Raw genomic sequence first — 13578 nt, 5'->3', positions numbered from 1 at the left:
GAAATTCAGACAGAACATCTTTTATTACCCTGCCCCTCTATAGTAAAATGCTCTCATGAACTACTAATGGTTTGGTAACTTCCCAGATTAACTTACGTGACATTAACTGAACAAGCACACAGAAAAAGACTGCTTCTTAGAACAACTGCAATAAATATAGTGCATTTTCTACTTATATAAAGCAAACTTCTACAACATTGGTTTTATAAAATGCCACCAATGGTCTCCTGAGTGGCACAAAATAAAAGGGAATTAATGCCCTGCTCTGTGGATGGAAAGTTGGAGTTTCAGTCCCCATACCAAACAGACATTCTGCATTGGTGAGCTCACATACATACACAACAGGGCAGATAGCATTCTTCTCTAAGAGCAAGAGCAAAAGAAACATCTTTAGAGAAGCACAAGTCTTGAAGGAAATAGGTATGTTAGCCCTCATTATCCCTGACTGGTAGCAGTAACAGCTAGCTAGTGGTAGAATATAGTTCTGAAAAGAATTGAAAAAAAATGTGGGTTGATGGATGGATGGATGGATGGATGGATGGATGGATGGATGGATGGATGGATGGATGGATGGATGGATGGATGGATGGATGGATGGATGGATGGATGGATGGATGGATGGATGGATGGATGGATGGATCAATAGATTTAATGGATCTTTGTTTAATAAACAGCACCATAATAAGAATTGAAGAGATCTGTGCCAAATTGTGGTGAATATCTGAGAGGAAAATTAGTGTGAGGTTAAAGTTCTGAGAGAGAATCTTTAAGGTATATCACAGGGTTCATATCACACATACAGTTTGTATGTATAAATACTTGTGCTCAACCCATTTTTAGTAAACAGTTTTCCCTTCCACCAAGCACCGTCACAGTCCTATCTCATAGATCTGACAAAAACATTATTACGCAGATTATAAAACTGCTTGAAATCACTGCATTAGCAGGGCTACATGAAAGATAAAAAATTCTAAATATCTGATAGAACTGAGGCATAACTACAAAAGTGTAATCGGTTTTATGTCTGTTAGTTTATACTAAAGCCTTTTCCTGCAGCGCAGCAGTATAGGCTGATTCTCTAAGGGGTGGCTAAAACCCAGATGGCTTACTCTTCTAATGAACCCAACCTGAGTGTAATATGAGCTGCACACCTGCTACAGGTAGGAGTCATTACTTATTAACTACCTCTGCAAGTGACACCCTTACACAGCACAGAGCTGGATATGTTTGCTCATTTGACTTGTTCCTTTATTCTAGATACTTCCTTAATAAATACAAACAATTATAGAATTATAGATGGTTCATGAATGTTTCTGTAATGAAAACTGCCCTCTATGGTATAGATGAGCAGTATATAATTAATTTCATGTAACACATAACATCTGATTGTTCACTGACTTATTCCTAAACATTTATTTCAGATTTACGTTATTCTGTGCACTGCACGTCCATAATAAGCTATTTAACGATCAATTAACCATGCTATATGTTTTTGTTTGCAGACTCACCTTGCCTCTGTGACTGAGTGGTTCAATAGTTAATGTGTCAGCACCGATGTCTACTATCATCCCCAGCTGGAACCCATCAGTTGGATGGGGTGCCCACACAGGCTTCCCATCATCCATAGCGCTCCACAGCTAGACACTAGCTCTACAGAGCATAGAAAGGGAGGGGAAAAAATGTTTTTTATAAGATAATTTCATAAGACAATTTTGTGTCAGATAAAATGCAAGAAGTTCATTTGGATTACTTTAACATGGGATACAAAAAGTACCTTTTTGATATAATAATAAAGATGCACCTCACCAGGCAGTAGAAATAAAATAATGAAAGCACTATAAAAAGAATTGCCAAATATTGTGGAACTGCAAGAAAATGACATATTCTACAAGCACTATAATGAAAAGTCTACCAGAAAGTAGACTCCAGAAACCAAAATTATACAATCCCTTGTGAATGATATCCACAGGGAATATGTTAGTGAGGTGCCTGTATCGCAGAGGTCAGGTGTGCACTAGAGGCCAGGTTGATCAATGCTCTTGTTTCAGTCCACAGCAAATGTTTCCCCTCATCCACACTCAGTATCCATGCTAGAGGCTTTTACCACGTCCTCAAAGATTCCCATGGCTCAGTTCTCAATTTGTTAGGCATCATTTCACTCAGCATGTTAAATGACCTCATTGTCTGCTCTGCATAAACTGCATCTGTGCTAATGGACTGAACCCTACACAAGCCCAGAGGAACAAAAGGCTTCCAGAAAGCCTCTGTTCTTCCCTATATGCCTCAGCAAAACAAAGTAATTTTGAGCAAACAGACAGAGAGACAAGACACCTGAAAAAATAATTGGTTCATCATTTGTTATATGAACTAAGCTAACATAATAATGAGCATGTAAATGCAGTTTTTAAGATACTGTTACAGACAATAATACTGCCAACATTTTTTCTCTGAAAAACAGTGGATTCCAAAAATGAATTCAAAATAACTGGAAACATAAATACATAGTACAGCATTAAATATAATCTAAAGTACATAATGGGACCTTAAGGACCTGTTTTAACCATATAGTTTAAGAGACACTGTTGTGGAAGTTCTGAGGTTTGAGACATTTAAAGTATCACACTGGTAGACACGGGCAAGAGTAATAAATGATTCACAATTTATTGTGTTCAGCTGCGCAGCAGGACCCAACACTCCACATATAGCATGAGAGATGAAGGGCCACGATCATTGATTACTGTACATCAAGATTTTATAGACAAACTCAAGTAAAGAAGATATGTAAAAGCAAAACATCATCAATCATTGGCTCAAAATAACCGCATACTGAAAGTTGTTTATGCCTAATTCCCGACAACTCGTCTCCAGTCCTTACTGCCCTTGTCATAATCTTAAGAAAACAACCGATGACAATGTCAGTCTCTGGTCACTACAGATACAAGGTAAGCATAGAAGGACAAGGCCTTATAAATATCTTTAGATTAGAAATTTCCACCACAACACCACTTACACCTTCCCAGGTAAAAGATACATACTGAAGGAATAAACCATGCACCCAGATGGTAACACCCAAAAAAAAAAAAAAAGAAATGTACATTTTAATATCTTAAATTTCATTATTTTATTTGCATTACATTACTTTATTTTGCATTACAAATTAGATTACTTTATCTGGACGGACTGTGAGGACATTTATATCGAATTCCATCTAAAGACAGCTAGAATCGTAACAGATGGAAGTAGGTACAGTAACAGACAGTAGGTTTCTTTGAAGGTGCTCAGAGACAAGATGGGTTCAAAGTTCACCAAGCAATAGGCAATGTGTAAAAGAGAACGAACCATGTTCAACCTAAAGAGACTTGAGTTAAATCCAGCTAACTGACAGCTGAAAGTTTTCCTACAACATATTAAAATTCATCCTTACAGGCAGTATTTACAAGCAGTAAAATTTAATTCAAATGATTCCTCTGTATCATTTGACTGTGAATATGCCTGGGGAAATAAGCAACTAAGCAACTGTTGAGGACTAGGAAACATGAATCATTCCAAAATATTTGCATATATATTTTCTTTATTTATGTTTTTGTGTATTTAACTTGGTAATTTGCCTTTGTAGCAGGATATGTGCTCATACAATAAATAAAAGCAGCACGTGATGTTTTATGGCTGAATGCCTTATAACTAGAGACAAGGAGTCTAGTCTCTAGACTGGGCCAAAGACTAATGTCCCATCCAGGATGTACAGCATTAGCTCTGGATTTACTGTAACCCTGACCCTGAGGATATAGTAGTTATTAAGATGTGAGTGAGTGAGTGAGTGAGTGAGTGTGTGTTTGAGTGATTGTGTGTATGAGTGAGTGTGTGTATGAGTGAGTGTGTGTATGAGTGAGTGTGTGTATGAGTGAGTTAGTGAGTTTGTGTATGAGTGAGTGAGTGAGTGAGTGTGTGTATGAGTGAGTGAGTGTGAGTATGAGTGAGTGAGCGTCTGTGAGTGAGTGAGTGAGTGAGTGTGTGAGTGAGAGAGTGTGTGTATGAGTGAGTGAGCGTCTGTGAGTGAGTGAGTGAGTGAGTGTGTGAGTGTGTGTATGAGTGAGTGAGCGTCTGTGAGTGAGTGAGTGAGTGAGTGTGTGAGTGAGAGAGTGTGTGTATGAGTGAGTGAGAGTCTGTGAGTGAGTGAGTGAGTGAGTGAGTGAGTGAGTGATTGATTGTGTGAGTGAGAGAGTGTGTGTGTGAGTGAGATGCTTTATTGTGGTAATGGTCACTGTGGTTTAAGTTACTAATTTGTTTATACTGTGGAAATAGAACCAAATCAGTTTGCTATGGAGGTGAGTATAAACAAAAAAACAAAACTTGAGGAACACTTAGTCAAGAGTGCCTGTGAAAGTGGGTGTTTTTGGTCAGAATTCTTCTAAGAGTGGGCTGGAGAGGAATAAACAGCATACCTCCAAACCATACTTTTAAAAATAAGCGCCTATATGGCCTTACAGGCTGAAACTTATTATGCAAAGCTAACAAGTCTCAGTGGACCAAACAGACAACAACGCTTTTAAATTTCCATAAAAGTTTTTCCACACAAATGTTTTGCAGCATTTTTAAACCATCTTGAACTATGTAGTAATAATTACAGGGCTTTTTACTTCACCACTTGCCAAATGCTCCATTAAAGCACAAGCATCTGAATGTGAACTATTTTGTGTTCTTTTATATTGTATATTATCCTGGTATGTGTTTAGATACACATTCATCAGTGTATTTTTTTTTTTTAATAAGCAGCAGCCCTGTTTAACACACTTTAACCAAAATAATGTACTATCTGATTAACTGTCCATCTTAGCCGCAGTTTTTCCATTTACAGAGGACCAACAGAGGTGAAAGAAAACCGGTATTGTCAGACATAAAGCAACACAGTGGGAAAAAAAAGCTACAATCCATGTTTGACAGCTCATGCGGAAATTGTGCTTGGACAGTTGTGCATTAAACAGCTTACTTCAGCTTCAGCAATTAAACCTGTCAGCAAGCTAAGGTGAGATATTCTTCTGTGCTTTATTATGGTTAATGGGATGAGATTCATGACCAGGAACGGGAAAAGAGCTTGAAGGTTCCCTGCTGGATACAATGCAGCGGTTGCTAATGGAGACAGCGTGGGGTGAAAGGGCAGGAAGAAGTTTCCTGTCCACACACACATAAAGCATCCTCTCCTCCACCCCCTCCCTAACTTCCTGGGGATATGGAAAACACATTGTGATATTTGCACTAACCCAACAGGATGCACAGCTTTCAAGTCTTTCTTATTCCTTTCTATATATATGTAGTAATAAATAGGTGTCAGTGATGATACAGAATTATGAATCAGATTAAAAGAACCTCACATGTAATCCAATAAAACGAGTTAATAGTCGCACTAGCATCACACCACTGAGACTGACATGAATACAAACAGACTCTTATAGCACATCAGACTTAGATTTGAGAGCTTGCTTTTCTATAAATAACAGTTTGGTTCTTCTTCACTCTAATATCCACTATAACTAATCTGTTATGTTACATTATTTAGCGCACGCGCTGATCTAAACAACAACAACAACAACAAGAGGTTACAATAACACCTTTGGCAGATCCTCAAGTCTCTATCAGAAGTCATCCCTAGCCGTTTAGTTATCTTGTATTAGTCGTCTCGTGTTATACACACGGCTTTCTTTTTCCACAAACTTTACATTTCGGCAAAGTAGCGGGCAAATCATCATATTAGCATGTTAGCTCCTTTCATAGAGAAGTATAATGAAATATTAGCAAACCAGGTGTCTTTAAAGGGCACAAGAACAGACGAGAAAGAGCATTAAAAACAGCGTACTCACAATACAGCGTTGGGATGCGCTTTTGTGCGGTAAAAGGGGTTAAGTCCTGCTGACAGAGCTCTCCTGTGTCTGTGTCTGTGTCTGTGTGTGTGTGTCTCTCTCTCTCTCTCTCTCTCTCTCTGGATTGAACTGAACCTTGGTGACGTCAGTGAGAAGCGCGCGCGCGGCCCCGTCAGCAGCACAACACCGGCAAGCGTTAAAACATCTAAAGCGCAGTGCAATCAGGAAATAACTTCATTCTTACTACTACTACTACTACTACTACTACTAGTCATAGCTATAAACGACACTCTGTTCGACTATACTCAAATATGTCATTCTGGATTAAGTCGTCCCATCGGTTTTCAGTAAGACTTCAGCGCGTGGAGGGTGACAGGGCAAAAGTGTTAGGCATCATCAGTTCAGCTGAAGTTGTGCCACAAAATGCAAATGCGCCCATGAATTTTTAAGATGGTTGACATTTAAAACTTTTAGAAGTATTCCTGAAGTAGAAATCCGATACTCTATTCAATAGCAACTCTGTAGATCTAATTAGGACACCTGATACTTGCCTCCATTTGCAACTAGCCTCAGGTTACTGAGCAATGGGTGGCTGAAAAAACTCCTTTACGCGTTTACTCTGGACCTTGTTTTTCAATGCTGCACGCTTCTCCCATTGGCGCTCAATACAAAACATATCTCAGGCTGTTATTATACACATAGTGCATTACTCAAACTGAAGTACCAGTATCTGTGTTAATGTCTGACCTTCATGATCTTGGGCAAATTTAACACAACTGTAGAACTCATGCTTTCTTTCCCATTATTTAACTACACCCTGATTTTCTTACATTACAGCCAGTAAATGAATACTGAGGATGATTATAACAAGGAAGGTGAGCTGATCAGGCATAAACGGTTTTCCAGACAAGCATTCAAACCTACAGGATAATTAACAACCTTCAACCCGGCTTTAATGGCACTGATATTTATAATGTATCACCTTACAACAAATGTCAAATGGTCTAAGAGGATACAAATTAAGGACATTATTAACTCATCATGTAATATTGTAACCGTACACGACTGAGGTTACAATGCAAGAACATCATAATGAACATTCACATGCATCTGCTGGTAAAAAAAATAAATAAATAACATGGAATACTGTACACAGTAAATCCTGGCTGATGCATTAGGGTCAAGTTACCACATATTCAATTTTTGTCTACTTATAAAGCAGATGGTTAACTCTAAAGAGGCTATGAATAATAATTACTGATTTAAATCCTAGTTAGAAAGTTTTTGTTAAGTACAACAATGAGTACCACACCAGAAAAATGAACTAAGGTAGAAGGATAATGTGAAATTATATAAGCAACAAACAAAAGACTGAATTAAATACTTTATTTTGCTATATGCTTTTAGAGAATCTTACAAACAAAATTGTTCTTTGTCTAAATACAGGAAACAAAATCATTTAATCTATATAGCCTTTTGAAAGTTTAGCTAACAGAATTGAGGTTAGATTGAAGATAATCTCTAGGTGGCATTCATTTTCCGAGGTCAGCTTTCTGTTCCTGGTGCAGTCTAAAAATAAGCCTTTTGATTCTTTCCCGCTTTTTTTTCACAAGTGTCTGTGAAAACCAGTCCCTCAGATCCATGGCAGGGTGAAAAGCCCTTGGAGGGTTCTAGAAAAAATATATTCAAAAAGAAGAAAAGAAAAAACCAGGATTGAGTTATGCCATAACCTATAGCACAGTGTTATTCTTTCAAGATATATTTTGCTCACTGAGTCTACATGTCACATCTTTAATAATTTAGCTGCTCTCTACCAAATGAACAAAGATACAACCATGTGTTGCACACTCACTGTGATGAAGCTTTCCACATACTGCAAAACATAAACCCCACAGTCGGTATGATTATCCTGCTGTGGGACCTGCACACTCCATCCATTCATGGCTTGATTCCCAAAACTCCACGATGAGCTCTTCCTCACTCGCCACTCCATCTCCAAATACCTTTGAATTTATGATACACAATTACACAGGCATGCATCATACCAATACACATGCAAATAATTTGTATATTTACACTCAGCATTTACATTATTAGGAACACCTGCACATTCTTGCAGTTATCTCATCAGTCAATATTGTAGCAGCAGCTTAATACTAAAGAAATCATGCAGATCTGAATATTCAAAAACTTCTGAATGAAGAAAAAAATGTCATCTTTGTAATGGGTTGTTGGTGTCAGAAGGGTTGCTTGAGTATTTACGAAACTGCTGTTTTGAAATGTTCAGACAAACATGAGCATGATCAGAGGAGCTGACAGGAAGACTATACAGTACAGTAGTAACTCAAAAAAGCACTCTACAAACATGGTGAAAAGAAAAGCATCTCAGCATGCACAACAAATAAAATATTGAGGTGGATGGGCTACAACAGTAGAAGACCACAGTCTATTCAATCCTGCCAGTCAAGAATAGGAATCTCATGAGCACAGCACAGTATAACGCATTGTTAGAGTATATGAGGTACTATATCCTTGGCAGCTCAAACCAATCTGGCCGTTTTCTACTGATCTCTCATCCCCAAGGTGTTTCCACCCACAGAGCTGTCTCTCATGCTTTTTGTTTCTTTGCACCATTCTTTTTAAACTCTAGAGACTGTTGTGTGTGAAAATCCCAAGAGATCAGCAGTTTCTGAAATACTCAAACAAGCCCATATGGCACCAACAACCCTAACCCTAGTGGACAGTGTGTGTACATGCACATGATGCTAGAGGAGTGCTACGATACTGGGATACAAAGTGACCCTACAAAATATTTTGGTAGCAGTTTATTTATGCTGCCATGTAGTTGCAAAAAGATATTAAGGCAGATGAGTTAGACTGCTCACTTGTGAACTTTTAATATGTTCAATAAACATCTTTTGCAAGGACACGAGCTGATTTAAAAAAAAAACCATTTTAGTAACTGATTAGATTATTTGCATATACGTACTCTTGTAGTGTTTTCACTACTGTTGGTTTGTCACTACAGTTGAGTGAGTCCATAATGAGAATGCAGGGCCTAGGTGTACATAAAAATACAAAATAAGGTGACTAGAATGACAAAAAGAAACCGTGTTTGAGAAAAGAGAATATTGCTTTGTACTGTAACTGATAGGTACTCCATAGACAGACAAGAGATCAGAGTGTTGTACTCACTGTTCAGAAGCAGTATCACTTATTTTGCATGCATATCTGCTGGATCCGGTATACTAAAAAAAGTATTAAAAATATACTAATAGCACTGCTCTCTTATTAGTTCACATATCTATAGAACCAAGATGACCAAATTACCTGAAATTCGTCATCTAGGTCATCATCTGAAACAAAGCAGAACCCCTCATCCATCTCACCTATAACAAGCACCATGTAATGATTGGGAAGAGTATAATGTTTCACCAAATATCTTTTTTATTTTTCTGTTGGTTTTGAGTCACCTTTTGATTTATACTATTATCAGTTTGAAAGCACCAGCTCAGATGTGTTTTTTTAATTTTTTTTTTTTAAAAATTAAAAATAATACATACATTTGTTTTTTCCAATTTTCAGTCACTGGAAATAAACTCAGTCATGCTTGGGATATGCCTTCCACCCTATTTTTATTATTTATATATCTATATAAGTTAATGAACAGATAATTGGTTAACATGTTGTGAGATAGGAAATAATGCATTTTACTATGGCGTTATCACGTTCCATTGCATTAAACATGCTGAGTGTGCAGGGTCATTTCTGGCTGTTCAGACACACTGTGAACATCTCTAATAGTGATTAAATAACCAATCAGCACTGAGTTTATTGGTACCTTGAGATGCACTCCACTTTGAAACCTGCTTAGGTGTTTGGAGTTTGTAGAAAAGTGACATGGGGTTTGAAAATGGTGAGCTGGGAGAAAGCACTATAGAGTTCTCCTCATTCTTGTTCTCATAAGGATCCATAATGAAGCAGTCTGATGCTTGGCCCAGGAAGCAGATAACAGCCAGGTACCAGTGAGCGCTGAGATCAACAGAATTAATTAATATTTAATAATGACTGACACAAATATTAAACATGAAAATTTACTTATGAAAAAAAAAAATAATAAATCAGAACTCACGACTGGTTAATCGGGACAAAGATAAAGTCCTTCTTGAAAAGATCCAAATGCCTGGTCCATGTTTTCACCCGATTATGCCTCCTCTCTTGAATGCTGTGTGTAAGTTGACCAGCATAATATTATGTGAATACATAAACATCAAGTAATTGTATGGACAAATGATTTTTAAGATACTTACGATAAACCTGTGCTGTCCAGATCGTCTATCAGGTCATTCTGAGTGAGACTCTTGTAAAAGAAGGAGCTGAATACATGATACTTGTTGGCATCCTCCTTCTGTAACTTCTCACAGACCAAATATCTGAGACACATAAAAACAGAAAATGAAATTTAATCTTCTTTAGAATATAAATAAATAAATAAATACTTACTTTAAATAGAAATCCATTATCACATCATTTAGGTATTCGCCCTCATTGAGACAACTAAGGTCTTCTTCAGTGATAGAAAAGCCACCCTTTGCTGGGGGAGGTGGATACATGACCAGTCTGTAAAAACAAAAATCTCTATACTGTAGCTGCTACCAAAAAGAACAAGTAGTAGTAATAATACCGACTAAAATGTAATACCGCTCACGTTTTGGCTAATTGATTGTGTGAGGATGGACACACTTTCAGGTCGTCATCATCATCATCCTCCACATCGCTTTCTGAGACACTCAGGATTGTTACGTCACTCTGAACTTTAGTGGGAGAAAAGGGATCTGAATACAACTCCTACCACAAAGCACAAATAAAAGAGAGACACTGTATATAAACCTCCTGTTATCAAAGATGTCTAAGGTTCCATTATAATACAGACTTCAGACTAAAACTTCTCACTCTGTTACTGTACTAATAACAGCTCCTGTTGACCAAAAGAACGGAATCAATTCTTTAAATAGCAAATTTACACTTCCATGACAACTCACCTTCTGTAAATGTTTACGTGCCATTAGTCTGTCACTGGCTTCCTTACATGTGAGCTTGACATAAAAGTTACTCAAATTCTTATGTCTTCCAATTTTGGTAAAGATTTCTTCTAGTGTGGCCTCCTCCAGCACTGTTGGAACACTCTCAAAGATAATGCTGAGGTACTTTTCTTGTTCATCTGTCAGAGGGAAGCAGGAATTTCCTAAAACGGTCATAAATACACTGATTTTGACCAAGTGGCTATTTTGGTTTTAAAGAAATGCTTCAGTGTTTTTAAGCTAAATCACCTGCTACTGCATCTTAGAAACTGAGAAAAAATTGAAAATCAATGTAGTCAAAACCCAATTAACTGAGCTCTAATTGCATTTTTCTTTTCTGTCTCAAAAAATTGTCATTTCAGAATAAGGTAGGAGAAAAAATGCAGTAGCAACTGAAATGTGAAAAGACTTTTAGCTACTAACTTTCACTCAGACAGCCATCCCACATCCTTATATCTGTAGACATGGCAAACTGCTCTCTCAGTTGCCGTTGTGCTGCATCACTCATTTGCAGAAACAAAGTCAGCTGCTTACATCCCCTGCACCATTCACAGCTGGTGAGCTCTAACGCCTCAATTCGCACTTGAGAGACACACACAAGTGGCTACAAAAATAACCTTGGTGAATTTTAAACAGGAGGCTACACAAGTAACAGATTTACTTGATATATAATATTAAATAACTTGATTTTATATCAATTATTACATTAATTCAAGGGCAGAGCTGATGAGGGGGAAATGTACTTAATACCAATTGATAAAATCTATAATTTTCCTTAACTGCCTAAATAGATTAACCAATACCATTACACAAAACCATAATGTGGTTCGTACCTCCATTTGTAATCTCAATATAATCCACTGACAACTGGGGGAAAAACAGACTAGTTAGTGGTTGGTCTTTTTTTGCACCAAATAAAAACACCTACTAGCTGAATAAACATGAATTAATTCATACACTACATTTCATTACACACAGAAAGACACGCATATTAACACATAGCTGCAATTTAGTTTAGCCATTCCTGCTGCCAAGATGTTTTCAGGAGGTGAGAGGAAGCCAGAGGAACCCAAAAGAAACCCATACAGACACTGATTGTGCACAGAAATTCCAGGATGGTGCTCTGAGAATTCAGTGAAACCTTAAAAACAGGCCAAAGACTCACTGTGACAAAACCTCTGAAAATCATGTTTAGTTTTCCAAGTTTAAGACTTCTGACACTGAGCACAAGCTTGCTACACGCTGACATGTGTGATGCAAGTAACCATGAGGTAGAGGCTGGTGCCCTTTCCATATATTTGTTTGCCAAAAGGTATCCATACTGCAAAGAAACACAGACACTTTCGCCACAATACAGATAACACGACATAAGATGCAAATAAAATGACCAAAATGAAATCAACAATAATGACTCTTGCTTGAACGTAGCAACAAACAATGCATTCTAAAGTCATTTTGCATTTTTTTGTAGTACCTGATCCCTCATACGATACTTTTGTGGAACTCTAAGCAGAGGCTGCACATCCGGATACGATGTCAGTTCTTCCGAGTTGGAACTTTTAGGTTTAACAGCTGGGTCTATTTCATAAAAGGTCACTGTTATTTAGATATTTGACATATCCGTAGTCTTCACTATAATCCTCAAATACATTACAAACTCTTGATAAGACACTTGTCACACTTTCCAAACGGTACCCTACAGAGCAGGACCATAAAAATGAACAGAAAATGTAAACATCACTAGACATGGGCCTGCTCATCACAAAATAGACAAACTTACCAACTTTACTCAAGAGTAGTAACTCGTTTGTCTCTGGATTATCTCTCTCATTGCTGCCCATCCTGCAGGCGGTAAGCCAGAGAGAAATAGTAGGTTCCTGTTTCATTTGAAACAAATTGTTACACATTCCTAAATACATTATACAACCAACCTTCTTGCTTTTTTACTCCTAGAAGACAGAAGAGCATGCAGGAAGTGGCGCTTTTTAAGCACAATGCCTTGAGATGGAGATGTGCACTGGTTAAAGGATGATGGAAATCTGTTACTCTCCAGGTTTTGTGGCATGCTTAATGAAGACTTACTGAGGGACAAAAGAAAAACATGTTTTAAGGAAACACACACACACACACACACACACACACACACACACACACACACACACACACACACACACACACACACATTCATTTAGAGAGCTGATAGAATGTAATTCAATTGTTGTTGGGGAGGTTCCAATTTATTGTCCTAATAAAATTCAATTGTATTTATTATATCTTAATGAAGAAGAAATTGGTTAATAAACAATTTCCAACCCATTTCTGAGCTAGTGTATTTCAACTAGCATTAATTTTGAAAAAATAACTTGTTACCTTCTTAACACAAACCGTTTTTGATCAAACCATTAATTTGGTAATATTTACAACGCTACTTTAATACTCAACAGGACGAAAACAACCGTTTACGAGGATTACTATTCGTCTGTGGTTGATGCGCATGCGCAAAACGCATTTAGCACCTTAGGTTGTTCCGCATGCGCAATAGGCACTTTCTTTAAAGATTCTACGTCGATACATACGTTATGTACTGGTAATCAATGGAGTCGATTCTATGGCTCTGACGTTATGTACTGGTAATCAATGGA

General features: G+C 37.5%; 2 protein-coding genes across 4 annotated transcripts in view; both read right to left on the bottom strand.

Moving 5' to 3' along the window:
* The window catches only part of myo6b (myosin VIb), a 33464-nt gene extending 27513 nt beyond the window's left edge, over nucleotides 1-5951 (bottom strand). Inside the window, exons 1-2 of the mRNA XM_060880010.1 lie at nucleotides 5856-5951; nucleotides 1509-1650 (exon numbers count right to left, since the gene is read on the bottom strand). Coding sequence (XP_060735993.1) covers nucleotides 1509-1625 — 117 coding nt within the window. The 5' untranslated portion in view covers nucleotides 1626-1650; nucleotides 5856-5951. The remainder of the gene's footprint in view (nucleotides 1-1508; nucleotides 1651-5855) is intronic.
* Nucleotides 5952-7229: 1278 nt separating this feature from the next.
* Nucleotides 7230-13554, bottom strand: senp6b (SUMO specific peptidase 6b). 3 transcript variants are annotated; one of them, XM_060879423.1, is made up of 18 exons: nucleotides 13513-13554; nucleotides 12868-13017; nucleotides 12717-12778; nucleotides 12411-12514; nucleotides 12102-12257; nucleotides 11770-11803; nucleotides 11360-11518; nucleotides 10898-11100; nucleotides 10564-10703; nucleotides 10359-10475; nucleotides 10166-10288; nucleotides 9988-10080; nucleotides 9697-9887; nucleotides 9186-9244; nucleotides 9051-9103; nucleotides 8845-8913; nucleotides 7708-7858; nucleotides 7230-7525 (listed from the first exon to the last, which is right to left on the bottom strand). In XM_060879423.1, exons 2-18 carry the CDS (start codon nucleotides 12999-13001, stop codon nucleotides 7388-7390), a joined length of 1986 nt encoding a protein of 661 aa, XP_060735406.1. In that variant the 5' UTR covers nucleotides 13002-13017; nucleotides 13513-13554; the 3' UTR covers nucleotides 7230-7387. The 3 variants fall into 3 exon arrangements, with proteins under 3 accessions (XP_060735406.1, XP_060735405.1, XP_060735407.1); XM_060879422.1 differs by lacking the exon at nucleotides 13513-13554 and adding an exon at nucleotides 13307-13440; XM_060879424.1 differs by lacking the exon at nucleotides 13513-13554 and adding an exon at nucleotides 13307-13440 and having other exon boundaries at nucleotides 10898-11076.
* Between the last annotated feature and the right edge of the window lie 24 nt (nucleotides 13555-13578).

This window comes from Tachysurus vachellii, chromosome 10 (assembly GCF_030014155.1).
Source record: "Tachysurus vachellii isolate PV-2020 chromosome 10, HZAU_Pvac_v1, whole genome shotgun sequence".
In the NCBI taxonomy this organism is placed as follows: domain Eukaryota; kingdom Metazoa; phylum Chordata; class Actinopteri; order Siluriformes; family Bagridae; genus Tachysurus; species Tachysurus vachellii.
This window is presented reverse-complemented; position numbering and strand designations above follow the sequence as displayed.

Excerpts from the sequence above, each read along its gene's own strand:
- senp6b (XM_060879423.1), bottom strand. The coding sequence starts at position 13,001 with ATGCCACAAAACCTGGAGAGTAACAGATTTCCATCATCCTTTAACCAG. Across the intron at positions 12,779-12,867 it reads AGGAGTAAAAAAGCAAGAAG|GATGGGCAGCAATGAGAGAG; the intron begins GTTGGTTGTATA and ends TACCGCCTGCAG. Across the intron at positions 9,245-9,696 it reads AAAGTGGAGTGCATCTCAAG|GTGAGATGGATGAGGGGTTC; the intron begins GTACCAATAAAC and ends TGCTTGTTATAG.